Source organism: Lissotriton vulgaris, chromosome 6 (assembly GCF_964263255.1).
Source record: "Lissotriton vulgaris chromosome 6, aLisVul1.2, whole genome shotgun sequence".
Lineage (NCBI taxonomy): Eukaryota > Metazoa > Chordata > Amphibia > Caudata > Salamandridae > Lissotriton > Lissotriton vulgaris.
The window spans coordinates 1,725,802,362-1,725,829,807 of NC_141694.1; the positions used below are offsets into that span (position 1 = coordinate 1,725,802,362).

The window sequence follows — 27,446 nt, forward strand, 5'->3', positions numbered from 1 at the left end:
GCCTTTGAAGCTTCCTGCCTTGATATGCTACTCACTTAGCCAACCTGCTTAGAGGAAGTGACCTCTCCAGCCAGACCAGGCAATGTTTCTGCCCTCAGAGAGCGCAGGCTCTGACCTGGTCTACACTAGTCAGCCAGCACACTGGTAGTCTGTAGGTTTTCAGGGGGCACCTTTAGGGTGCCCTCTGGGTCATCTATACTACTATTATAAAGGAAGAACTTTGAGGCTTTGAGGCGGGTAAACTCTGGAACCACAGCGCCAATCCACACACCCGATACATCATTGTAATCCTCAGGGTGTGCAGATGGACATAGGCTATATAAAGTTAAAAAATACGTTATATTTAAAAAATTTACATTATAAAAAAAGTAGTCCCCTCGAATTAGCGCCGGCCTCGACCTGCGTGCTGACGTCAGGAGCGCGGGGAGGTGCGGCGTCCAGGAGCGCGAGGAGGAGCGGCGGACATGGCGCGGGGGAGGAGGAGCAGCGGACCGGCGGGAGGAGCGGTGACCAGCGGCGAGGAGCGGTGAACTGAGAAGCGGCGGCTGAGGTAAGGCTCCGGGAGACAATGTCGGGCAGGCGGCGGTCGGGGCAGGCGGGGGACGGGGACTTACACCAAAACAGAAGGAGGAGCCGTGAACTGAGGAGCAGCGGCTGAGGTAAGGCTCCGGGGGACAATGTCTGGCAGGCGGGGGTCCGGGCAGGCGGGGGACGGGGACTTGCACCAAAACATAAGGATAGAATTTAGATCGGCTGAGGTAAGGCTCCGGGGGACAATGTCGGGCAGGCGGGGGACAGGGAGTTACAACCAAACAGAAGGGTACAATTTACATCGGCTGAGGAAAGGCTCCGGGGGACAATGTCGGGGCAGGCGGGGGTCGGGGACTTAAAGCATCTGCCATGGAGATTTATGCAGAGCGCCTCAACACTGGGGCTTTGTGACATCCGGGGGACAATGTCGGGGCAGGCGGGGGACGGAGCGACTGGGGGCCCGGGCTGCTGGGCAAAGTCGGGGCAGGCGGGGGTCGGGGAAGCCTGATTGCTCTCGGACAAGGTCGGGACGGGCTGCTAGTGTATAAATAAATTCAGTACTGGAATCAGTGAAGGTTTATTAATAGGAGATGTTGGATACCAAACAGCTCTAGTTTCAGTGAGGAACTCGTATTTACTAATGTACAGTACAAGTACTCAGTATGGCTTCCCTGTTCATTTGGACATCAAATGTGCATATCTGCTCATGCAATGCACCCTGCCTGAGGGCTGTATGGTCTGCTGTAAAGGTGACGTACCTATACTGCATGTAGTGTCCAGACCTAACACCGGGGAAGTACCATGTTGTATCTTTTCTCTGCTCCCTGGCATGCGGCCTGCAAGGGCATGTCAGTGCTGGTAAGGTCTATTGGCGTGGCACAATACATACTGCAGCCTTTAGAGACCCTATTAAGTACTCCATGCCCTAGGTATGAGGGGTACCATGTACTAGGGACTTGCAGGGTGCTAAAGGTATTGCCGGTTGGGGAACAATTGTACAGTGTTTAGGGAAAGAGATCTGGCACTGGGGACCTGGTGCACTTTCTGTTACAATTGCATCAGATACCAGGCAAAAAGTAGGGGTGGCTTTGTCAAAAAGCGTCACTTACCTACACTGAGCAACTCAAAGATCGAGCCCCCCGTGGGCTCGACTGGACTGGCCCCCCAGTCCCAGACTCTTTTTCTCAGGACCTTTTCCTTAGAAACCAGCAGGGCACCCGATGCTGAAAAGCACCTCTGCTCCCGGCCACTCCAGAGACTACAGAGGTGACCTTTTGGTACTACCTAGGACCTTGCCCCATACTTACCTTACCATCAGAAGACTGGTCCTGTAAGTCGCTGCGAAGTACCCGTATGCAGTATATTTGTTTTTCCTCATACTATTAATAACATTACAGCATTGGGGACAATACTGATTTTCTACCAACCTACAATTTAAAAAGTACACACCCAACAACATTCTTGGCGCCTTAAAATATAGAAAAATACATGTTATTCTTTTTAGATGTGTGTGAATTCCCTTATTGAGTTTGTGTATCTTTTTTTGACTGTGTGTAAGCAATAAATGTCTAACACTTCTTGATAAGCCTAAGGCTGCCCGACCACATTACCACAAAATGGCACCTTGGAATTGTTAAACCAAGCCCCTGTTCATTCATAAGAGATACCTAGACTCTCTACACAGTATACCTCATTTTGGTATATTCTATAGAGTGACAGCTTCCTGCACTGTTGATAACAATTCACAACCAAATCAACTAAAGGCACAACTGTCCTCCATCCCTCTAATAGTTGCAGTCTCCTGCTGCCTCTTCCCACAATGTAGTCCTAGAAGAGATTTTCTCAGAAAAACAAGTGAATAATATTTAGCAACCCAGCATGTCTTAACTAAGCATGAGAAGAGGAGGGGTACGGTCAACGCTGTTACTATTTTGGCATTCCATGCTTTTACTATATGTAAAAAATCTCAAAATGAGATCTTGGACTAAATTAAAATAATGTCTGAAATGAGGCTGAAGCCTAGAATATTGAGCTTGCTGGATCGCTATACTAAAACACTAGCTGCCCAGGAGTGTAAAAGAATTGAATGTATCGGACTATGAAAGAGGTCTGTGGCCAGCTCTGCGTATCAGACACATGAACTGTGGTTCTTCGTGGGTTATAAAACGGCTGGCAGAGGTTTACGTCAATCATGTAGGATGACACAAACCGGTTTTATGTTCTTTATGCTCTTGTTATGCTTTTTCAGCTTAGCGTTTAAATTGCCATGATAGTATTGATATGAGTATCCATGTAGACATGTTTGCCCTTACAAAATAGCAATATTCTGTGTGCAATAGTTGTCCTTTTCCTGTCTTAAATAGAAAACGCGCAGTCAAAGCTTAAAGTATTAGTACTGCGAAATATGAGTTCTGGTAAGTGGCAAGTTTCTCAATTGATATGCTTGTTAATGAATAGATAAGAAGCAGACCAGGTATCACAAGTTCTTTAATTTTTACACAAAATGCAGCGATACCACTTTTGAAGCAGAAAGATGAGAGGAGAAATAAGATCATTAATGATCCTTCATCTTTTAATGAATGTTAAAATTCCTATGTTTGTCTTCTTTCAGTAGTATGTAGTTTTTGCATTTGCTCCGCAAATACAGTTATGGGCTTAGATTACTTAACTTGTTTGCACTCCACCTAATCTGTTCTAACTGCATTCCTTTCCCCACACCCATCCCGTGCAGTGAAGCATCTCTGGTGACCCAAGCACTGGCTAAAAAAAGACGCCAATAAATATTAATATGCATTCTTGCATTTTGTTTTCAGTGGTATTTATTCGATTTCATAAATTGCTTTTTTACCAGGCAGTTATTGCAAATGTTATGTTTGAGCTTTTTTCTTTAAGGATCATATTGGATATGCGTGTCTTCACACTGTTGTATTTAATTTTGCTTTGTTTTAGTAAACGAAAAACAACTTGCTGAAAAAATAAAAATACTCATACAGGAAAAAGCTGATATTTTGCAGAAGATTTCGGATTATGAGCAGAAGGTTGGTAATGTTGCATTCTTCTTCTAAGTGCAGATCGTTTATCCTCCTTCCTAAGCATTTGTTTGTTCCGCATTTAGATTAAAGAAGCAAAGCAATCGGTTAAGGAAGCTCGGAAAGAAAATACCGACCTCTCGACTGAAGCTTTGGAGCTGAAGGTAGGAAGCTGTGTAGCTTGAGTAGCAACAGGCTGGATGTAAAGCATTCTTTGATGTGACAGTAGCTTCATTCACCTTCTAGGAAGTTGTGAAAGGCCTGGAGGATGTCAATCAGCAGCTGGGGACCAAAGTCAGGAACTTGCAGGCCAATCTGGAGACCGAGAGAAAGCAAAGAATGAAGAAACAAGATAATGTAAGGATACAATGGGCTGCTTTTCAACATGTCGTTGCCAAGTGCCCAACTCTTCTTGACACTAGTTTTATTTGTCCTGAAGTAATGTATGAATGTTTATAGCTATTCAGCTGAACTTAATGATCTGCACCCTAGTTTGTGGATAGGCAGTGTCAATTAGAAGGATTCTTTCAATTCGGAGCCGGGAACACATGTGAAATTTTATATGCTAAAAAACGACTTCCATGATTCCTTGTTGTGTGTTTAGGTCTCGCGCCTGCGTTACAGTGCGCATCACTGTGAGAGACATCTTGTGGGGGGTTTCAAAATGGACCTAGGAATCGCACACACTAGTGCATGTGCTTTTCCTTTTGGCCCCGCTATTGGCCTTTGAATGCGTCTTTTTCTCAAAGACAGCACGCACATTTCTCCACCCATGGCCTATTGGTGGCGGTTACCCGCATGGCCGCCATGTGGTTTCAATTATCGTGTCCAGACACAGGCACGATAATTAAAACTACATGGCTCGCTGTGGCACGCGCGCACCACTCGCGGGCTTGTTTCCATGGGGGTAGGACCGTCCCCCAGGCCTCATCCAAAGCCCTCCTTCTCTTTTCCCTGGGGAGTAGGAACGTCCACACAACCACATCACCCGCCATGCTTGTACACTGCACCCTTCCCTGGGGGTAAGAACAGCCCCCAGCCCTCAGCTCACGCAGATTTTGCGGGGACTGTCATTACTATATCATTAACGCTTCCCCGAAGACCGCAATGACCCCAAAAGCTGTCCTCATTATAGAACTTTACGTTCCATCATTTGATAATCAAATACCCCAACAGCTCTAAAAATGGCAAGATTCCTCCTGAGAAGTCCAGGGTCCCAGACGACCCCCACATATCCCAGCATAAGGCTCACTAATGACATTTGATCTCTTGGTGTAAATAACAACGCCCACTAATGCCATGTGCTCTCTTCAATGTAAAGAAAGGTACTGCGTGCCCTTACCTGGACGGATTTCCATACAGCCACAGCCAGGGGTAGCAGGGCCCTCTTGTCTTCTCTGCTGCCCCCTCCTCAGTGTCAGCACCTCATGCCTGTGGGATACCCCGCCGGCATGGGCCTCCCTGCCTCTGCAGGGATGCCCTGCCGTCTCCTGCTGTTCATGCACCTCTCTTTGGATTCATTCATAAACAGAGCGGGCGATGCCTGAGCTAAGAGAGTTCTTCCAGTGAAGGCGCTACTGCCTGACCTGGGGGTCCTTCTGGGTCTTTGCCTCTGCTCCTGAAGTGGGGTGACCGGACCCCCATGTTGTCTGGAATCATTTTGCGCCTCTTCATACGCAGCGATAGTGAAAGCTCCTTCATGCCAGAGATTGGGGTCCCAGGAGTCCCCGAGGCAAGCCCCTGGATGCCAAGGCTTTACAAGGGAGCTGAGCTGGAGGAACCCTGGGTGGCTCCCTGCAGCTGACTGGGTGCGTCTGAGCGCACTGGCTCAGGTTCCTCCCCTACGTAATTGTGAGCTCTGCTCCGATGCTCACCAGCTCCACCCTGTCAGACAGCCAAGAGCAGTGATCAGTGGCGATTCGCTCAAAGTTACCTCTCCACTACAGATCGTATCACCTCCTGCCACTCAACACCTGTCTTCTACATCCTATCACCCTGGGCCGTCTTTACCTTTCTCGTTTAGGCAACCTTGCACCTTCAAAAACCCAATCTTACTTCCACTTCTCCTTATGCATATATACCCTTGTTACACAATCCTCATTACCGTCTATAACCCAACCCCTCCTTACAATTCAGTCCTTGACATCCTATCACCCAGATCTCTTTACAACTGTCAGGCGAGCTTCCGTCCACGCATTCCATCATACTCGCCTCCCTCCAAACACACCATCACCTCTATGCATGTGTCCCCATCTCCTTAACCCCCTTTAACTCAATCCTACTGCCTCCCGAATCTCACACACATCCATCCCGCCCCATTACTCAAATGTCCTTCCACATAGCACAACACATACCAATACTCCAACATGGTATTTACGTTGACAACACTACATTGATGTTTCTAGGGTTAAGGCACGTTTTAAGGGCACTGTAAGGGGTAATCTCAGATTTAGGTTTGAGAATCGAATTTGGGTAAAGTTTAAGAATATGTTTAGGCAGGTTCAGCGTTTGGCGTCACTGAGCCAGGCCTATGCCCAGGACGGCAGCCTTCAGAGGGGAGAACCGAGCTGCCTCCACTATGAGCATGCATTCAGGGCTCTCATCTAGCTTCAGGGATTCAAATTAATTTTCTTTTATTCTATTGAAATGTGTTCTAAATTCCCCAGGCACCTAAGTTTAACCCCACTTAACCTTTTGCCTTGTCCTTCCCCTCCCATCTTCCTTCATTCCCATGCCCCTCATCAAAAAATGTGTACCAGTGAAGCAGCTGAGCTGTGTGTGATTCAGTAGAGCTGGGGGTGGGGGTTGAGATGTTTGTGTTCAGAGGCCACTCATTGCTCTAATGTAATCATCCAGTGATTAGCCTGTTGACACAAAGGAGACCTGTTGCCTTATTTAACACTCACTCAGAAATGAGGGTGCCAAATTTGGTTCGGCCCAGGGCGCTGTCCGAGCAAAGGCTGACCCTTTGTTTAGGATTGCAAAATGTTGTGTATTCTTGTTTTGTATAGGGGGTTGGGGGGGTTGTACCAAGGTAGCCTTTAGGGCTATGGTATGCTTAAGTTGCAGGGTTAGGGTGGTATTTAGGGATACGGTATGCATAAAATATAGGCATAGGCCGAGTGTTATAGTAAGCTTTAGGTAGAAACTTCTGGTTGGGGTTAAAATGATATGTGAGGGAAAGTGAATGGGTAATGTTAATGTCGATACCTATAGTGTTCAGTGCACAACTGATCAATAAAGTGAATTTAACATTACAACATTAAGCTTGCCCTATAACCTAACCAAACTGATTCCCTTGTTGTTGTTAACTAAGTGTGCCTCTATCTCTTTTGAGAACTCTGTCCTTCTTGACCCCTATCACTCATTCTTCTACATATCGAGAGAACTTCCCCCACACCTCTCAGCATGCAAACTTGTCATCCATCTTTCCTCATCGCTCATAACACACCCTTTCACTATAATTCTACCGAATCACCCACACATTTACACCCTCCCTTTCCTATGACTCAAACCAACTTACCATCCTACCACTCACACGCCACATTATCTCTCAAAATCCCCCTCCTCCTTTCCCTATCAGGCAGACTCTCCTAAGCCCTCCCTATCATGCACGTTTCCATAGCCTTCTTTGTTACCCAAACTTCCACCTGCACTGCCATATTGCTCAAAGTACCTTCCATTCTTCCCTATCTTACAGAAATCTCTATTTTCCCCATCACATAATTTCCTCACGTCTCTGTAACACAGTATGTGCGCTACCACAACCCAAACCTCACTCTACTCCTACCTATGTCCATATTTCACTTTGAACGTACCTACAATACAATACTCCCTTCACCTATCAGTCCACCTGCCACCCCGACCTTCTTTACTCAAGGTCTGTTTATGTGCTGGTTTGGGAGCTCAGTGAGACCCAGCACAGACAGTAGGTACACAGATGTCATCCTAGAGTGCTAGACTGGGTATGTTTTCTCACTCCTCATGTGACAGCACGCATGTGCCTGTGTGTTATTTAGTTTGTCCTTTCCTAAATGGACATAACATTTCCTCCAAAAGCCAAGGAATCAGTCAGCCATTCGAATTGTTGACGTTACCTCCATCTCGTGAGCACATTTCGTGCTGTATAGTCTTTCACTCACACTGATGGAAGAGGATGACATAATTGATGGGATTTTGATCCCGTATCTCTATTTCCAATGTCCTGGAATAGTCTGTTTTCTTCTCCTAGCTCACACGGTTGCCATCGGGCAGCTTGTTTGATGTGTGGGCTTAGATTGGATCCAAGGAGACCTTCTTAATCACTGACAGGTTGTCCTTTTCTTCATTTATTGGGTAGTTCCTCGCTTAACTTTCTGAAGCTGGGCCTATTTTGCATTTGGTGTGGTGTGACACCATATGCAACAATCACTATGGTGTCCTTTCTTGTCACTGTCCTTAAGTAAAGTTCAATAGGTATTGCAAACCCCCTGGTGGTGTAGTGGTCGTTAACCTGTATCTGGTCATTGGTCCATTGTTCAGGCCCTTCTCTTCTTTCTGGTTTTGTTGTTGTTTTTTCTCTTCTGCACTGTGTATGGCTAATGGATCGAAGAAAAGGAAGTTTGATATGAAATCAGCTGTAGAGGACAGCAACATGATGAGGTCAAGCTCTTATATTCGCTCAGGAGCAAAACAAGCATTGAAAATGCAATAGGTCTCGCATTACTAAAAGATTGAGCTATTGGCGTTGCATTATTGTTTGCAACAGCAATAGCTGAAACTTTCAGTAATGCGAGACCTATTGCATTGCAAATGCTTGGTTTTCTTTATTACCGGCTCATAAATGCATGATGGCAGTTTTAATTTGTTGTTACAATACTGGGATCACACGTGCATCTAAAACCACCCCAGGGTAAAAGTTCCACATCCAGGTATTTAACTTTAAAAACTTTCACCTATCCCACTTAAAATTTGCACGGTGATCCAGTGTTAATAAAGGTTTGAATATTTTATTATTTTGTAGCTCTATAAAGTGATAAACATCATCTTCCAGTTCTCTTACGGTGTTGAGTGCCTTTTAACTACTCCGTAAGATACAACTAATTTTCGAATAAATTACATATTTCTACAGTGATGCATATTATTGCTTGTGCAGCATTAAGTTTTCCTCTAGATTCGAACTAGGTCATCCACAATAGAGAAAGCAGTGAGTAAAGGCCTAAAGTGACCTCTGGTGCAAAGAGGAGCCCTTGATTATGGACTAACAATGCAGACTTTGGTACTTCTTATTCTAGCACCTGTATGGCTTTCTATTACTTAAAGTGGTTTCTATTCCACCTTCGGCTTTATTCAGAGGTAACCGGCGGGTTAGAAAGGTCCTTGTTACTGGCTGAATGCACCTTCAGCCATTCAGAAGCGACAATCCACCTATCTCTACGCGGACATATTTACTATCCTGCTCTATTGTTACTGGTTCGTTTGTCCCTAATGTAAAATAGTGTTCGAGGCATGTGGGCTGCTAAATTCATATCTTAGCATATCTTAGCATTAGATCGCCGCCTAGTGTTGGGTCCGGATGATCGCACATTGTTGTCCTGGAAAAGTCTTCGAAGTATCCTGAGATAGGTGGCTCCTCCCCTGGACTACAGTGCGCATGGGCATCGGCTCCATCCCCAGATTGTTTTTTTCCGCCATTGGGTTCGGATGCGGTCTCGACGTCTCTCCGTCGGAACCGAGTAAACTTCAATTTAAACGGCCAAAAGGCTTTGGTTTCTTTACGTCGGTATTGTTTGCGTGCGGTCTCGAGTTCTTCCGTCTCTCGGAGCCGGAATCAGCGGAGTTTTTACCACTCTTCGGACATCGAGGCCTTCTCATCGCGACTCGACACCAAGTTTCCCAACATGGAGCGGAGTCCGTTTAAGCTCTGTCCGCTCTGTGGGTCCAAATACCCACATATAGACGTGCACCCGGTCTGTAACAAATGCCTTTCGCCAGACCATGACGAAGGAAGCTGCAGGGCCTGTGCGAGTTTCAGGTCAAAAAAGACTCTCACGATTCGGCGCGCGGTGCGCCTTGTGGCCAAACAAGCGGCCCCGGATCCAGAAAACATCTTCGACGACCAAGAAGAGGAGGACCAGAGCCATCATCTTCAAATCTCCCCGCCCGAGACGGAGGTCGAGGCTGATCCGGAATATGACGACGACGGAGTCGTGGGTCAAGGCCTTGAATACGTCGACGAGGTAGGGGACGACGATATGGTTTATGGGGCCGCGGAAGATAGCTCAGGGGACGAGCTATGCCCCGAACTTGACGGACATCGGGAGCGGGTCACGGGATCGCCTGTCGGCCTTACCCAAGACCCTGTAGCGCAAGCCACGGCCCCGCCTGCTGGCCCGGCCACGGACATACTTGCTGCGCCGAGGGTATCGAAACCGAAACTGAAAGCAACGGTCTCGACTGCACCTAAAATGGCCGACCCGAAACCGAAACCGAAACTTAAGGATCCAGTCGTCCCTAAGATGGCGGTCGTAACAGCAAAAACGAATAAATCGGCAGCCTCATCGACTCCGTCGACCTCCGGTCCGCAGAAGTCAAAGTCAAAATCGGCGCCGGAAGAGAGATCCTCTAAAAAGGGTGGCACGCACAAGACAAGCGCGCCGGCGCCGGCAAAGCCAGCCAAAGCAAGCGACACAGCCCCGGCTCCGACTGGGACATCTGCGCATCGGTCCAAGGACTCGGGGTCGTCCATCCCTCCAAAAGACCAACGGAACGTCGCATCCGAAGGCAAGGCCACCTCGTCGGTGCCAAAGACCACTGTCACCGACGCATCTCTTGTTGCTTCTTCACTACAAAGAATTAGGGAGAAGGCCTTTTCTTCGTCGACGCCAACGCCATCGACGCAGAAGGCGGCGGACGTCCCGGTCAAGCCCGCAAGTAAACTCCTCTTCCTTCTACCGCCAAAAGTGGCGCCGAAGGCATTTTCATCAAAATCGACGCCAAAGAAGTCGGAGTCTTCTACGGCAGGGGCATCTTCAGGTCAAGTGCTCGACCCAGAAGAGGATTCGGAGTGCTTCATAGACGCAGACACGGGAAAGTTAACCCTTTACAAAAGGAAGATCACTTCACAGCCGGTGGAATCCTATGTCATCCCCCTAAAGAAGACAAAGTTTCCACAGGACGCCTCAGGCCTCATGGAACCTATCCAGCCCCCTCCAAGAAGGAGCCCAACACCGTCTCCAGACCACTCTGAAAGTGAGGGCTATGGTGAAGATGAACAATACACGTTCCCGGTCAATGAACCAGATGCACAGCCGGATTCATATGATGTCATTGGGGACCAAGGCACCCAAGATATGGGACAAGACCCACAGGCTTTCAGTACACGTGCATCCCCAACAGAGGATTCTGCAGGTTTTCATGCACTCATTGAAAGGGCAGCTGCTAATCATGATGTGGACATGCATGCTGACCCAGTTGAAGAAGACTTTCTATTCGACACCTTTTCAGTTTCAGAAAGAACTGTAAAGACACTGCCTATGCTCAAAGGGGTCCTCAAGCATGCTGCGGACATCTTTAAAGAGCCTACCAGGGCGAGGGTGGTCAACCCACGTATTGAAAAAAAGTACAGACCAGCGCCTGCAGACCCCGCATACATTCGAGGACAGTTGCCGCTTGACTCCCTGGTGGTCGCAAACGCACGAAAAAGGGCCAACTCCCAAACAACGGGTGAAGCTCCTCCCCCGGATAAGGAGTCCAAAGTGCTAGAGGCAGGAGGCAAAAGAGTGGCTGCGCAGGCTGCCAATTTCTGGCGTATTGCAAATACACAAGCACTACTGGCACGTTATGATAGATCACATTACGACACACTAGAGCAGATTGTGGAACACCTGCCTCCGCAGTTTCAAGAGGGCACCAAAATGATTATACAAGAAGGACAACTGATCTCCAACGCGGCCATAAAGTGTGCACTTGATGCCGCGGACACAGCCGCTAGGGCCATTAACACCAGTGTCATGCTAAGAAGACAGGCGTGGCTCCGCATATCGGGGTTCAAACCTGACATTCAAACAACCATACTTAATCAACCAGTCAATCCGGATAGACTGTTTGGTCCAGATGTTGACACCACCCTAGAAAAAATTAAAAAAGACACCGAAACTGCTAAATCTATGGGGGCCCTACAATCACAACAGTTTCGTGGCAATAATTTTCGTCGCTCAGGTGCCCGTGGAGTCACCAGAGGACAGATGGGTCAGCACTCACAGTTCACTAGAGGTGGAGCACAATCCTCGTACCCCAAACAAAACAAAAGGGGCTACAGGGGAAACAGCAACAAAGGACGCGGCAGAGGAGGCAACAACTCACGCTCCTCTGCCCCGAGCAGCCAGTGACTCTCTGTCACTGCCCCCCGACCACTTAACACCTGTCGGGGGGAGAATACAGCAGTTCCTGCCCGTCTGGATCAACATCACCACAGACAGGTGGGTGCGACAACTTATCCAGTACGGTTATTGTCTAGAGTTAAAATCCACTCCACCCAACATTCCACCAAGGCAAAGACCTATGTCCGCAGAGCACTTGCACTTATTGCAGCAGGAGGTGTTGGTGATGCTGCAAAAAGGAGCAATCGAGCTCGTGCCAGTGGGAGAGGAAGGCACAGGGGTATATTCCCTGTACTTCCTCATTCCAAAGAAGGACGGATCTCTCAGACCAATTCTAGATCTCCGTCCCCTCAATCTGTACATACTGTCAGAGCATTTCCATATGCTTACACTTCAACAGATTCTTCCTATGTTAAACAAGGGAGACTTCTTAGCAACCTTAGATCTCAAGGATGCTTATTTCCACATTCCATTACATCCGTCCCACAGAAAGTACCTCAGGTTCACTATCCAGGGCACGCATTATCAGTTCAAAGTCCTACCCTTCGGAGTCACAACAGCCCCAAGGGTGTTTACCAAGTGTCTGGCGACAGTAGCAGCGCACCTCAGGAGGCAGAACATCCACGTCTACCCCTACCTCGACGACTGGCTCGTTCAAGCCAGGTCGGAAAAACAGTGCGCCGCGGACATGTCGACTACCATTCACCTCCTTCACGACCTGGGTTTCTCGTTGAATTACCCAAAGTCACACCTTCAGCCGGCACATGTCCGGCAGTTTCTGGGTGCGACAATCAATACCCTGACGGCCAAGGCGCAACCAAACCAGGTCAGGATAGACAGCATGCAGTCTCTAATCCAGAAGTTCAGACCGGGACACTCACTTCCAGCAAGAGTGTTCATGCAGTTGATAGGCATGATGGCCTCCTGCATCTTCATAGTCCCTCACGCACGGTTGCATATGCGCCTGCTACAGGAGTGCTTAGCAAACCAGTGGACACAGGCTCAGGGACAATTAACAGACCTAGTGTTGGTTACCAGTCGGGCATACAACTCTCTGCATTGGTGGACTCCACACAACCTTTGCAAGGGCCGACTGTTCCAGGAGCCAGTGCCACAGGTTATCCTGACAACGGACGCATCTCTCCAGGGATGGGGAGCTCATCTGCTCACTTACACGGTGCAGGGACTATGGACGACGCAGCAACAAAAGATGCACATCAACTATCTAGAACTGATGGCGATCTTCATGGCGCTCAAGTCCTTCATTGTACATCTGTGCAACAAAGTGGTGTTAGTCCGGACGGACAACATGACCGCGATGTACTACATCCAAAAGCAGGGGGGCACCCACTCACCACAGCTGTCTCACCTGGCTCAGAGCATGTGGAAGTGGGCCATTCAGAGGAACATCTTCCTCATGGCAGAACACCTCCCAGGAAAGGACAATCAGATGGCGGATCTGCTCAGCAGATACAGCCATCAAATGCACGAGTGGGAGATACATCCATCAGTACTCCAGCCGTACTTCCAAAGGTGGGGTCATCCAGACATAGACCTGTTCGCCACAAGGGAGAACGCAAAATGCCAAAGCTTCGCCGCCAGGTTCCCACACCCGCAATCGCAGGGCAATGCGATATCGATGAACTGGTCAGGCAAATTTGCGTACGCTTTTCCCCCGACACCTCTGATACCACTGGTGGCGAGAAAACTAAGACAACACTCGATGACACTCATCCTAGTTGCTCCAACGTGGGCGCGCCAGGCATGGTACACCACGTTCCTCGAACTCTCAGTGGTACCGCATCAAAGACTGCGCCTCACGCCCAGACTTCTGACGCAGAACCATGGAGAAATTCAGCATCCAGATCCGCAACAGCTCAACCTGGCGATCTGGCTCCTGAAGTCTTAGAGTTTGGATACCTCAACCTACCTCCTGAATGCATGAACATCATCAAGGAGGCGAGGAAGCCGTCAACCAGAGCATGCTATGCCGCAAAATGGAAGCGTTTTGTCATTTACTGTGCACACAATGACATAAACCCGCTAGATGCATCGATCCCTGACATCATTTGCTATCTGTTACACCTTTATAAGTGCAAACTAGCGTTCACTTCTATTCGGATACATCTATCCGCCATCGCAGCTTACCTTCAAAACAGGCAGCATCTCTCGGTCTTCAGGGTGCCTGCCATTAAAGCGTTTCTTGAAGGTCTGAAACGAGTCATTCCCCCAAGAACACCGCCAGCTCCGGTGTGGAACCTCAATGTGGTCCTCACCAGACTGATGGGACCACCATTTGAGCCACTGCACTCGTGTGAACTGCAATTCCTAACGTGGAAAGTTGCTTTCCTAATTGCTATTACGTCACTAAGGCGTGTTAGTGAGCTGCAAGCGCTCACAATCCAAGAGCCATTCATTCAGATTCATCCAAATAGGGTAGTGCTACGTACTAACCCCAAATTCCTTCCAAAGGTGGTGTCACATTTTCATCTCAACCAAACTATCGATTTGCCGGCATTCTTCCAGAACCCACAAACAGTGGCGGAAAGAATGCTCCATACGTTAGACGTACGGAGGGCATTGATGTACTACATAGACAGGACACAACACTTTAGGAAAACAAAACAACTCTTTGTTGCCTTCTCACCACAGCACAAAGGCAACCCGATTTCCAAAGCAGGAATAGCCAGATGGATTGTTAAGTGCATTCAAATCTGTTATCAAAAAGCCAAGCGCACTTTAACAATACCCCCAAAGGCGCACTCCACACGCAAATTGGGGGCATCCATGGCTTTCCTAGGAAACATTCCTCTAGAGGACATTTGCAGAGCAGCCACGTGGATTACACCACATACTTTTACAAAACACTACTGTGTTGATGTACATTCCAAACAGCATGCGGCTGTAGGACAGGCTGTTCTCAAAACACTTTTTCAGGTTTCTGCAGCTGGCACGGGCAACCGCCGCTAATGGAGGGACTGCTATGTATTCTATGCTAAGATATGAATTTAGCAGCCCACATGCCTCGAACTGAATATGCTACTTACCAGTATGCATCTGTTCTTGGCATGTAGGGCTGCTAACATTCATATCGCCCACCCTCCTCCCCGGTGCCTGTCGCAGCTGCAGATATACTATTGTATTCAATCATTAGCATGGACATCCTTTACACTTTTCACTCCATCCTCTGCCACAATGGCGAAAAACAATCTGGGGATGGAGCCGATGCCCATGCGCACTGTAGTCCAGGGGAGGAGCCACCTATCTCAGGATACTTCGAAGACTTTTCCAGGACAACAATGTGCGATCATCCGGACCCAACACTAGGCGGCGATCTAATGCTAAGATATGCTAAGATATGAATGTTAGCAGCCCTACATGCCAAGAACAGATGCATACTGGTAAGTAGCATATTCATTCATAGCTGCTTACTTGTGGCCTCAAAGGGACTCCGGCATAAAAGAGTTTACAGTTTATAAACACATTGTGTTAATACTGTGTATTCTATTTTATTGAGTGACAGTGAAAAAAATCTGCAGACGATTTTAAGGCAGCTTTTGATTATAGCCTTCGTAATGGATGATAATTTGCCTTTTGTTTGTGTTTTTCTTTTTGCACTACTGTGACACAACTACTTTTGAGATTCCGAAAGGACGTAATTCTGACTTACTTTGCCTTTCTAGGGGATACATTTTCAAAAAGGAAAGAGTACATAAAGGGACTAAATTGCTTTTTATACCACTCTGCCTGTTAAATAGCTGCTGAAGCAGCTATTTGCTGCCTCTTTTGCCACATGTACATGATGGAATGAATCCTAGAGTTTGGAGATGAGCAAAATCACATTAATCTATTTTGTATGTTTCTTAAGTCACACCTTTGCCAGGCACAGAAATAGTAGGAAGTACATCTCTGTGTAGTTCTATGTATCCAGTTTTCCATTGCTAACCATCACCTATGATGGGTATTTTAGAATTTTGTTTTGTTTATCTGCTTGGGTTTTGAGATACGCTGTGACATCTTTTACCCGATGGCCTTTTAAAATGTAAGTGGTGTTCCTGCTCACCATTAGCAATGGTTGCTTTATTGTGCGTTGCTTACTTAAAACATCTGAGTTTATCAACTAAAGTGCTGGTGCTGTGAAAGAACATGTAAAATGTATGGTAAGACATAAAAATGTATATTTTAATCTAAAGTTTTACTTCATTTGAGTAGATTCTTGAAACTCAGAAGTCTGTGGAAAAACTGCAGGAAATTCTTGCGCAGAACTCAGTTGAACTTTCAGAGGTGAGTCATTGTTGTGCTGTCCTTCATGATTCTGTTGTGTGATTAACAGAAAATTACCAGATACTTTTACAGTGTCTCCTTAAATTGTAAACTCATGGTGGATGCCATCAGATGACAGTGGCAGACATTAAGTCTTTCTTTTTGTTTACACACCCAGTTATATGACACTGAGGGAGGAGCTAGAAGCTCTACACATAAGCCATCATGAGTATTTTGTTGTGCATAGTGCATAAGACGCAGGAAGGGTGTCAAAACTAATGCACATTTACATTTAATTTCAACATTTTTACACCCCCAGATGCCATCTTGTTATCAGTCTCTTACTTCTAGAACCCAACCCATGTGAGAAATGCACTCTGCCTATGTAAAGTGCAAGTTTGAAGGTAGCTTGTGGCTGTATGATAAAATTACTTCTTTGAATCATTTCTTTGATAGTGAGATAATTTATCATTAAATGTATTTTAAGGTATGCTGTAGATATGTGAAGAATGATAAATATTTCTTAGAAATTGTGTTGTCATAGATCGGGACATTGTGCTCATATTGTAGCAATAGAGTTTAAAACCGGAGAAATGATTTTCACATACTGGTTACTGGGAACCTATTGTGTCAAATTGGGCCTTTTACCAGGTAGTGACCTACTGTTGCACCAAAAACTGAAAAAGAACGACACCCTTTAGCATTTGACCATCCAGGTAACGAAGAAGAGCAGTCCAAGGCTTACTGAGGGAGGTGTTGTTGAGCTAGAGGCTCAGAATTCATTAACCAGCACTAAATAAATATCTATCCATCACTTTGTCTTAAAAAAGAGAGTCATTTATTCTACAAACAACAACTGTTAGTTGTTTCAAGAAGCTGTTCAAATATCACTTATGGTTGTCAAGTTCTCATAATTCAATACATCTGTTGCTGACTACTGATTTACTCCCCTTTTTGTACTGATTTACATAATGTACTTCGTGTTGAGGGTAAAATTGGTAAAATACTGCATGTAGGAAACAGGTTTGTTTTGTTTTTGTTGCAGTATTCCATCCACTTTATGCCTGGAATTTGATGCAACTTTGGCTGAACTGAATTAGGTTCCTGCTGACCAGGTCCCCTGTGCCAGTGTTCTTTCCCCAAAATAAGCTAACTGGTCAATTGATCCCCAAGTCCTTTAGCACGTCTGTAAGTCGCTAGTAAGTAGTTACCCTGGTGCCTACTGCATAGTTACTAAACAGGGTCCCTATGAGCTGCTGCATACATTATCCACTCTTAGGGGCCTAGAATCAAACTAATGTAGACTGCCACGGAAGGACAGCCTGACAAGGTGTTCTAAAAAGTGAAAACACAACATGGCACACACCCTAAACACTGCATGAAGTGTAAGTCACCCCTACAGAAGGTCTTTCAACCCTAAGGCAGGGTGCATTATATTACATCTGTGGACATATCTGCATGAGCAGATATGCCCCTGTTCTGGCCAGTTAATTACTGACAGTACAAGTGAACAGGGAAGCCATCCTAAGTTATGCCCTGGGCGTTGGTCAAAACGAGTTTCCCAGCTACATAATGGCTTCACTGAAACCTATGGTGTTTGGTATCAAACACCTCGTATTAATAAACCCACAGTGATTCCAGTGGTGAATTTAATAATGCATGCTCCCCGAGGGTTCCTTAGAGGTATCCCTTAAACACGACTAGTCCTCTAGTGGGCTGGCTGACTGGTCCAGTCCAGCTTGCCACCACCTATGAGTTTCTGACCCCCTAGGATGGAGGTGAGACCTGTCTCAGAGGACAGAAACAGTGCTCTGGAGTGAGGTGTTTACACCTCTTCTAAGCAGGATGACTGGTATTCTGCATATCAAGGCAGGTGGCTTCACTAGCCTCCGCTGCCTTCCTCAGTCAGGGGAGATGCCATCCCCTGCCTATGGGCCGATCTGGCACCAGAGCAGGTGGGAAAATTAGCAATGCAGGAGGCATGTTGCCCTGCCATGCTGGACACACCTCTAGGGTGAACAGCCTGAAGTGAAGACAAAGTTAGGAATTCCACCATCTTGTGTGTGGTGAAATTAGGAATTCTGGGACAGGGTGATGCTCACTCCTAAACGGAAGTGGTCATCTAGGGGGTGTAGTGACCACTGGGGTAAGTAGCCCATTCGCTACTACTCCTCCCTCCCCTTAACATCCCTAAATTGAGTATTTAGGAGACCCTCTGATACTAGGACTTCAGATTCGACGGACCATAAAATGAAATGGACTGAAGTTTGCTGAGCTAAGGACAGAGGAGCAACAACTGACTTGGCGCCAACCCTGCCTGCTGCACCCGGCTCTCTTGGAGAAACAAACTCGTCCTGCCGCTATGCGACTCCAAGAAACCCGTCTGCCAGTGCTTTGCAAATCACCAGAGTAGAGGAGCTACTTCCCTGCAGCAGCAGGGACCCTAAGAAGCAAGGTCCGGTTCACTGTCTTGCCACACACAGGGACTACCAACACTGCAGCCGCCCAGGAAGAGGTCACTGTGCTCCTATAGGTCACATCCATCCTCCCTCCTAGTGTGGGGATAACAGGACCGACCGAAGCCACACAGCACCAATACCTGGAGTACCGGACCACTTGTAGCAACCAGGCCATGTTCTGTCCAGAACTGGACACCAACATAGAGGAAGAACGACCTGCACCTCAAGAGACTCTGGACTGTGAGACCTACATTGTGAATGTTCCAGATATCCTGTTTACACCTCTACAGTAGAATGCAAGAAAAAGCGAGCCTCTGACCGCCGCCACTGACACCCCAAATTGCCTCTGCATCTGCGCCAAACAGCCAAAGTCTGAGGGAGGTGACTGGGCCAACGGGTTCCCGAGACCCTCAAAGGTAAAGCCCACCCTTGGATTTTCCAAGACAGGACTTCCAGTCACCGCCTGAAGCCTCTTTCTGCTGGACTCAAGCACTGAAGCCAACGCCAAAAGACGCCACGGCACCCGAGCCCTACAGTCTGAGAAGAAGTGGATTAATGGGGTTCCTACGTGCCCGAGCATCTCACGGGTCGAGGCCCCCTGTGGATTCCCCTCGACTGTTCCCCTAGTCCCAGCGTGCAGCCTCTTTCTGACTGAATGGGGCACCTGATGCCGTAACACACCTCTGCACCCAGACACCCCAGAGCCCCCCGAAATAACCTGTTGGTGTGGCCTTGGACCATGCCCCATACCCACCTTACGTCCTGGAGAACCCTCATAGGATACCATTGCTGCTCATCTTTTGAAAACTGTAAAAATTCATAACATAAAAAGTACATGCCTGATTCTGATGAAATTACTTGTTATTTGTATACATTGGTGTCTGGTTTCTTTGAGTGTGTGTCTCACTTTTACAGCCTTTGTGTGTGCAATAGATGCTTAGCACTACCCTCTGATATGCCTAACTGCTTGCCCACACTACCACAAAAGAGAGCCTTTGGGGTGTCATTTGTGCTATTGCAAACCAGTTGGGTTTGCCTAGACTCTTTGCACAGTGTACCTCCTTTTGTCCACTATATAAAGAACCAGCTACCTACAGTGCACAACTATCAAGGGTCTTATGAAAAACTCCCAATGTCTGTACCATTTACCCCTGGTCGCTGTTATCTGCTATCTCAGAGTCGAAGATTAAATTGCCTGCACAGCTGAAGCAATAGTTGTTCCTTAAACAAATGAACACATGGTTTGGCCATTTGATTTGGATTACATTTTGCAGTGTAGCCCAAAGCCCTTCCGTTAGTTTTGACTTCAGAAATGAGTATTAAATTCTCCAATACAGTCAAAAAGCCCAGTATGGATAATTCGTCATAATAGTACCATTGAATACTATCTATGAACTCCTCTACCAGTGCCCATTCACCCCAGTGGTTTTTGAACTTGTCAGTGGTCACATGTAGGAAAGTGGGTTTCTGTTGCAATAACCCGCCCACACACACACCTTTTGCCAGATTTCTGATGCACTTTGACTTGATGTGCCCTGGATCCCTGCCAATCAGGTTTCCAGGGCCTGTGTTCTTTCTCAAAACTGTACCTTTGTACTCACAATTGGTGCAGAGAAAAGTGAAGAGTTGACATGGCACATATACCTGCGTGCCATGCCTGCAACCCACTTCCTATTTTATAGGTAAGACACCCCTCTAGCTGGGTGCACTTAACCCCTGGTGAGAGTACCGTTGCATGAGCACTGTACCCTTACAGCGTCTAAGTCCATTCTTAGACATTGTAAATGCAGTAAAGCCATTAAGAGTATATGGGCTGTGTTAGAAATGGGATTTCTGGCTGGCCAATGCTTGCGCCAAAGTCAGTCAGAGACCACCACTCTAAGTCAGAGCAAGGGAGTTACACGCCAAGATAACCCCTGCTCATCCCCTTGGTAACGTGACACGAGCAGCAAGGCTAAACTTGGAGGCTATGTGAGTTAAGTGTTTGCGCGTGCACCCAGCAACCACACCCAAGGCCCACCACAAAGGAAACTCCATACGAGGTTATATGTAAAAATAGCCTTTGTATTCTACCAAAACACATTAGATAAAACACACACACTTTACAATGTGCCAACAGGCACGGGCAGAATTTACAGGGGATTATATGTACAAGGGACAGGGCCACATGGACCACTGTCAGGAATCAGCACTTTTAGAACTAGCACTTAAAATATCACTTAGAACATAGAACATAGAATGTAAAATCACTGTAGCACAAATTAGAAAATGTAGCACACAACCAGTAACCACTGGTAACAGATAAGTACCACCTACGCAACCCTAACCACCTTAGGAGAATGTCACGCAGGGAACCAGAACCTCACTAGCACCACCTGTACTAGCAAGAACAACCACCTAATATCACAATACCTGTAGGGGTATAAGCATGAACATATTACACATGATGCAACACAACATTCAGAGGTGTAGGGAAGGAAAACACATGATGCATAAACATACATTCAGCGGTGTAAGAACAAGGCACATGACGCATAAAAACACATTCAGAGGTGCAGGAAAACACAATTGCGCAAAACTCACATAAGCCACCTCCTGTGGCAGTCCCTAAGCCAACTGGCCTTGTTGGGGCTAGGATGCCCTGTGTCCCAAAGTCAGGGGCCTAAACGGAGCAGCTGCCCACTAAGTGCTGGGCAGCTGGAGATACAATGACGGGGCAACGTGGGAGCCTCGCAGGCTCAGAACAACTGACTGCCCTCAGGAGCCTCTTGGGCTCTAAACAAAGCAATTGCCCTGAGCCCTCTTTGGGCTTTAAAACTAAGCAATGCCCCCTCGAGCCTCTCGGGCTCGTCAACACATGGGGCCGCTTGAGCCTCTCAGGGCTCATTCACAAACATGCCCCCGGACGCTGGAGTCCCACTCGGGGGACTCTGAGGCAGGAAATGCCCTGGGAGCCTCGGGGCTCCTAAATTATAAATGCCCCACTCGTCGGAGAGAGCTCACTGGGTGGGGGGGGTGGCACCGGCAATGTGCCCCGACACCCCCCTCTGCTACCAACACCATAAATGCCCCACTCACCGGCTCTGGTATGCCACCGGTCTTCTTTGGGTGTCGCCTCTGGCCTCCTGTGCCGCGTGGTGGAGCCCCATCCTTCACAGGGGCTCCTTGTCAGCGCTGCAGTCTCGCGGCGTCTCCCTTCGGTGCGGGGCTCTCCCAACCTCACGGGAGCCCCGCGCTATCTCCGGCCGCACTTCTCCTTCTCTCCCTGGGGCTGCGGGGGCGGGACTTCCGGCCGCCTGGCTCCAGAACTTCCAGAACTTCTGGGTCGTTGCGGGCAGCGCGTCGGCCCGTCCAGGCACTGTAGGCGGGGGCTAAGTTCACTGAGGGGTATTGTCTCAAAATACATTGGATGACTGTATTATTGGAACATTTTCAAGAGAACTTATTGGATATCTCTACAATTATGACAGAATAAAAACCTACGACTGACAATTTGAAGAAGGACACTCTATTGAATTGAGTTATCAGCACAATATTGTTTGTTACACAGATTGTTGTATGGCTGTACCTATCTTGAATAATTTGACCGTTTAACTTACTATGAAATATATTGGAATTAAATTTACAGTTAGTGCTCAGGGAGAAAAGATTTGTGTAATTGTGCAGTCCCTACTACGTGGGCTCAGTGGGGTCGTCTGGTAACCGGCCTCTTTTTCACCCTTTTGAAGCACTTCTTCCTACTAGAGAGACTGGTACATAGCCCTTACAAACGGTTGAGCGCCCTATCTAAACCTGGTTACCAGGGGATGAGTATGAAGCTTAATGTGTACTGTTGCTAATATTTCTTTTCATAGAAGAAAAAGATGTTTGGTGTAAGTGTAAAAGCTTAGTTTTGTGACTTGTTGGCATTATTCATATTGATGGGAGCTTGAGGACATCAGTGGTAATTCAGCGCATTAACATGTTGCAGGTGCAGATTGCCCTAAATGAGGCTAAGTTGAGTGAGCAGAAGATCAAGTCAGATTTCCATCACGTGCAGGAGGAAAATTCCAGGCTCAAAAAGAGTAAGGAGCAAGTAAGTATTTGTACATTTTACTTTTATGGTAAACCCTCATGTCATTTAGGGGCCAAAAGTGGGAAATGAATCTGGCTACAGGTAAAAAGCACATTGACAAAAGAAGAGCAGTAACAAAGCAAGATCAAGAATAATTATGGCCCAAGGAGTTGGGGAGGAAAGTGGTCATGAAACCGCCATTAAAGAAACATGAAGGGAGGGGAGGTTTGGGAATCGGTGAACCATGTACAAGTCACTGGAATCTTCTTTTATTAAAAGGTACTCTCATTTCAGCCTTTCGCATAGTATACATTTCTCTAGGCAAATATAGGGTTAGCCCCTCTTTTGAGAAGAAGTGTTGGTCCCCACTCCTACATACGATGGATGATTAATTTGACTTGCCCGTTAACCTATGTTTGCTACATGTGTTCGTCACTATTTATACCAGTTGATTGTCAATGCTTTTTAAGAGCCACAAATCATCCTATTTTAAGTTTGGTTAAGGTTTTTGTATGATCACCACCTACCTACCAGAGATTAGTAGGTTATCTGTATGATAACTAAATCATATGAATAGGTTATAAGGTTTAAAATAGTTAACAGTTGGATCCCTGCCTGTTAACAGCAAACTCTAACACACATATAAACATAAATAGGATAACTGTTGCAGTGAGGGTTTATCGACACATTTATTATTTTTAAACTAATCTCTGATGCCAGACAACATTCTTACTGGAAACTATTCTCTGTTGATTAACTTATGAATCTACATTAAAGAACCGTTGATGGGTTATTTGTGGTTATAAGTAAGGGACTTTTCAATGTATGCTATCTCTGTTGAATTTGATTTCCCATGAGATTATTTGATGTATAGAATTGGTGGTTCATCAGTAAGCTTTTACCCAGAAAGTTCAAACCATGGTGCTTAAACACTCCTACAACTAAGATAAGACAATATGAAAAAGTTGTTGGCTGTAATATCAATATTATCTTAATTAAAAACAGGAATACTGAATGTCCTGCCTACATGTTGCATCGCAGAACTTTTTTCAAAGTGGAGGGAAAAAGCTCCCTTTTAAGTGCTTTTCATTTGTATTCATAAACACACCATGGAGAAGGAAGATGACCTCTTCCTACATACAGATGATGAAGGCATTATGGAATGGGAGCGAATGGGATACAGCAATAAGACACGCCGATGTACATGCATTTAGAAGGTTTAAGCACTGCTGAGCCAGATGTTGTGGTCCTGAACAAAGATTTAAAAGAGGGGTCTTGAACCATTTCTGTAATTAGGGCTACTTATATTCAATGCCAATCATCCAGAATTCCTAACATTAGTGTTGTAATAGTGAGCAGATCAGACAAGATTACAGAAGTGGCTAACTGAGGCAAGATTACTAGCAGTGATCACCACAGTAAATAGTAATAGTTGCCAGCACTAATGTAAAAGCCTTTGTCAATGTGGAAAGCCTCTACATGGCTAATACATAACAGCCATAGCTATAATGCTCCTGGCATCAAGGTAATATTAATAACAAGGCTCTCCGATACTGCATGATTTATCAATACAAACATCAGCTTTAAATACATTTTGAAAATTCAACAATTTTCCTTCAAAAGCTTATGAGTTGTGAAAATACACACTTTTACATCGCAAATGCAGGCTTTTTAATTCTGGAATACATATGTTCATTTAACAAAGCAAATGTTTCTAGTTTAGTAGAGTGGGCTACACACTGGAGAGGTACTTATAAGTAGCTGGGGGGCTACCAGTAGCTCACAAGCCACTCATTGGAGAAGCCTGTGTTAAAGGATCCGGTTGGTTCTAGAATCCCTCACAACTATTTCCACTCATATATCTGGAATAGATCACCTTGCCATTCTGTGCTGTGTTTATGAATATAATGAAGATTACTTGAAAAGGATACCATGCAACCATATTTCGCCTAGACAAGTATATGTACATTTACCCGTGTGTTCATATATAGATACCATGTGTACGTGCATACATATGTGTATATTGCCTTACACAGCAATCTAAATCTGTAACTTTTGAAAATCTTATGCTTTGCATAAATCGGAGACTGTGTTGTTGACCATGCTGTACAAGCTGCCAATGAAATTCAAGTCGTGTTCAAGTGTGAAACTAGACCCAGTAAGTTAATAAAAACTAGCCTTGAGAAAAAGTGAATAAGTATGGCCATGGAAAGAGTACTGGTTCTTGCTAACTTATGTTTTACAAACACATGAAATGTGTTTAAAAAAAAAAGAAATTAACCCTGGGCCACCATAATGTATTGCCATTACAACCCATGCAAACACTCTCACACCTTTGTGTATATAGTCACGTTAATAAGTAACAACCTGTGTATTGTTAAGTGTTATAGTGCATGAATGGTAATGTACGGAACCGGTGCCCCCATCGTTTACGTTTTTTTTAGCCATCATCCTCCTAGTAAATATCAAGAGTAGTTCTTGAATTTCTGCTATCAAAAGCCTTTGAATGGTAAACGTGTTGCTTTAATTTCCAGCTACTGAAAGAAGCAGAAGGCTGGAGTGAGAGACACAGCGAGCTCAGTGAGCAAATAAAATTATATCACAAGTCTCAGAAAGATATGGAAGAAGCCCTTGCCTACAAAGAAAATGAAATTGAAGTAAGTTGTTAGTGGTTATACAGCATGCTAGCTTGCAAAGCATAGGTATTGGACCGCTGCTGTTTCATGCAATTTTATGTTTCTAATAGGTCTTGAGCAATTGCATAATGCAGCTGAAGCAGATTGATGCTTTCTGTGACTCTGAGCCACAGGCAGGCGAAGACAATAGCTGGGACACAGGAGGTGGTGATCTGGCCAATGGAGACTGTCCAGGTATAATATTATAGCATCTACAGTTACAGGGATATATAAGTAATTATCTGGCTTCAGTAGCACAAGGTTGCAAGTTTCGATTTGTGTTTTACTGCTCTAATAGTTACTGCTGTTACACGATTATTTTGTTTTAGCAAAGCTGGTGTATTAGGGAATCTATTTTTTTTTTTAAAGCACAATTGTTATTCATTTACCCCTACGTTTTTGCTTTGTTTAACCACTTTTTTGTGTGGAGTCTGGTAAAACAGGAGATAAATTCTGGCTTTAAAGTTTCTAATTTTGACCCATCCATATCAACTGAAAGCTGTGGATCATCAAAACTGCTCCTGTAGTCCTCCTGCATCAACATGAATAATCCCCACCAACTGGGGTAGTTTGCTAATGGAATGCAACTGTGTGAAATCTTTTTTTTCCATATAAAATGGGTGCTCTGACAGCATAAAAGTCCTCACAACACCACATGAACATGTTCCCCATTTTCTGCTAGCCATTTTCTTCTAATAAGAAACAGATGACCGTGGAGGAAGGAGGGTGTAATTGTACCCATGCCCTTTAGGAGCTCCAACGGACACCGTTGTACCATATCCAAAACCTATTGACATTCTATGAACTTTTGCACAAGTTGAATTGAAATATGGACTTGAGGTGATGGTATACCTGCTGATGTAGATTTTGTCCTTCTAGCATCTCAGTAGCATTTGCGCTTGCCTCCCATTTTCACATAAATGGGTGAGGCTTATGTTGGCTGTGCAGCTTGTAGAAAACCTCCCTTCAACCTCTTTGTTGAACGAAAGCATAAAGCAGGATTTAAGTTACTACTTAGATTGACCCTTTGGAAAAATCATCAGCAACAAAACCAGACCTGCACTTTCTGCCAAGAAGTATAGATCCCAGAACCTGCATAGCATGTTATGTACCTTATCAAAATCTTCAAACAGATTTGAGCCCTCTTCTCTGCGAAAGGTTGGCATGTTAGTGTTCACTTCACCGGTGAATCTTTCCAACAGTTTGCGGGTCTGTTTGATGAATCTAATCAGGGTTTTTATTTCTCAATCACAGACTGGAATATCAGTGGTCATTTTCCTTGTAAATAAACCTTATTTATTCTGTTTCCCGAGGGTTTATTATTTATTTATAGCAGATATACCTTTCTGGAAAACCTCTTTCTGCTTGTCTGAGCTTTAGGCATCTATAGAAAAAGCAACAGTTCCCTAGAATCAAACAGCTATGTTATGGTATGAAATGTGCTATAAAACATCACATTCCATGTGCAAACATACATTAGTCCGACTGGGCTGCTCTGAAGAGTAGTCATATTGAAAGTATTGTATCTGAACCAGGAATAAGTGTACCTAGCAAGTACTTGGAAAAGGCAATGCCAAATCCCATTTAAATCTATGCTGAGGGTAAATGTTTTTGTTGTTTATCGATGCTAGGTTTTGAGAAGTGAAGAAAGAGAATCTTTTAGTTACCATAAAATGTGTTTCCTGAGAGGTAAAGCAAGTAGAAATAAGATTAAAGTATTGAAGTCCATCCTCAGATCATCTACCTTTTCAGATTCAGATTCAGATTCAGTTTTTTGAGCTATGTTAAAAGGTACCCACTGGAAACTCAGTATTGTTTTCTAAATGTCGTTTTTTCCCCACAATTTAACAAAACATAAAAGAAGAGTACATTAGCATACCAATATGCTTTAGACTATGCAAAGTTTTGTTCTGTTAAACCTCACAGCTAAAATCACCAGAAATGATTAGATTAAATAGGCGTAAAGGAAAAGATCCACCATTTATGAAATCCCTTTGGAGGTTTTTACCCAGGTAGCTATAAAAGTACTCACACATACACAAATATAAAAAAGGGAGATGATGTAGAGATCTATT

At 45.5% G+C, this 27,446-nt stretch overlaps 1 protein-coding gene across 2 annotated transcripts in view; it reads left to right on the forward strand.

The window, feature by feature from the left end:
- Window positions 1-27,446, forward strand: part of MIA3 (MIA SH3 domain ER export factor 3) — a 340,580-nt gene that overhangs the window by 235,024 nt on the left and 78,110 nt on the right. For both annotated transcript variants that reach the window (XM_086927939.1, XM_086927940.1), the window contains exons 10-16: window positions 3,481-3,569; window positions 3,647-3,724; window positions 3,807-3,917; window positions 16,133-16,204; window positions 22,613-22,717; window positions 25,231-25,353; window positions 25,443-25,566. In XM_086927939.1, the coding sequence (XP_086784065.1) occupies window positions 3,481-3,569; window positions 3,647-3,724; window positions 3,807-3,917; window positions 16,133-16,204; window positions 22,613-22,717; window positions 25,231-25,353; window positions 25,443-25,566 (702 nt within the window). The remainder of the gene's footprint in view (window positions 1-3,480; window positions 3,570-3,646; window positions 3,725-3,806; window positions 3,918-16,132; window positions 16,205-22,612; window positions 22,718-25,230; window positions 25,354-25,442; window positions 25,567-27,446) is intronic.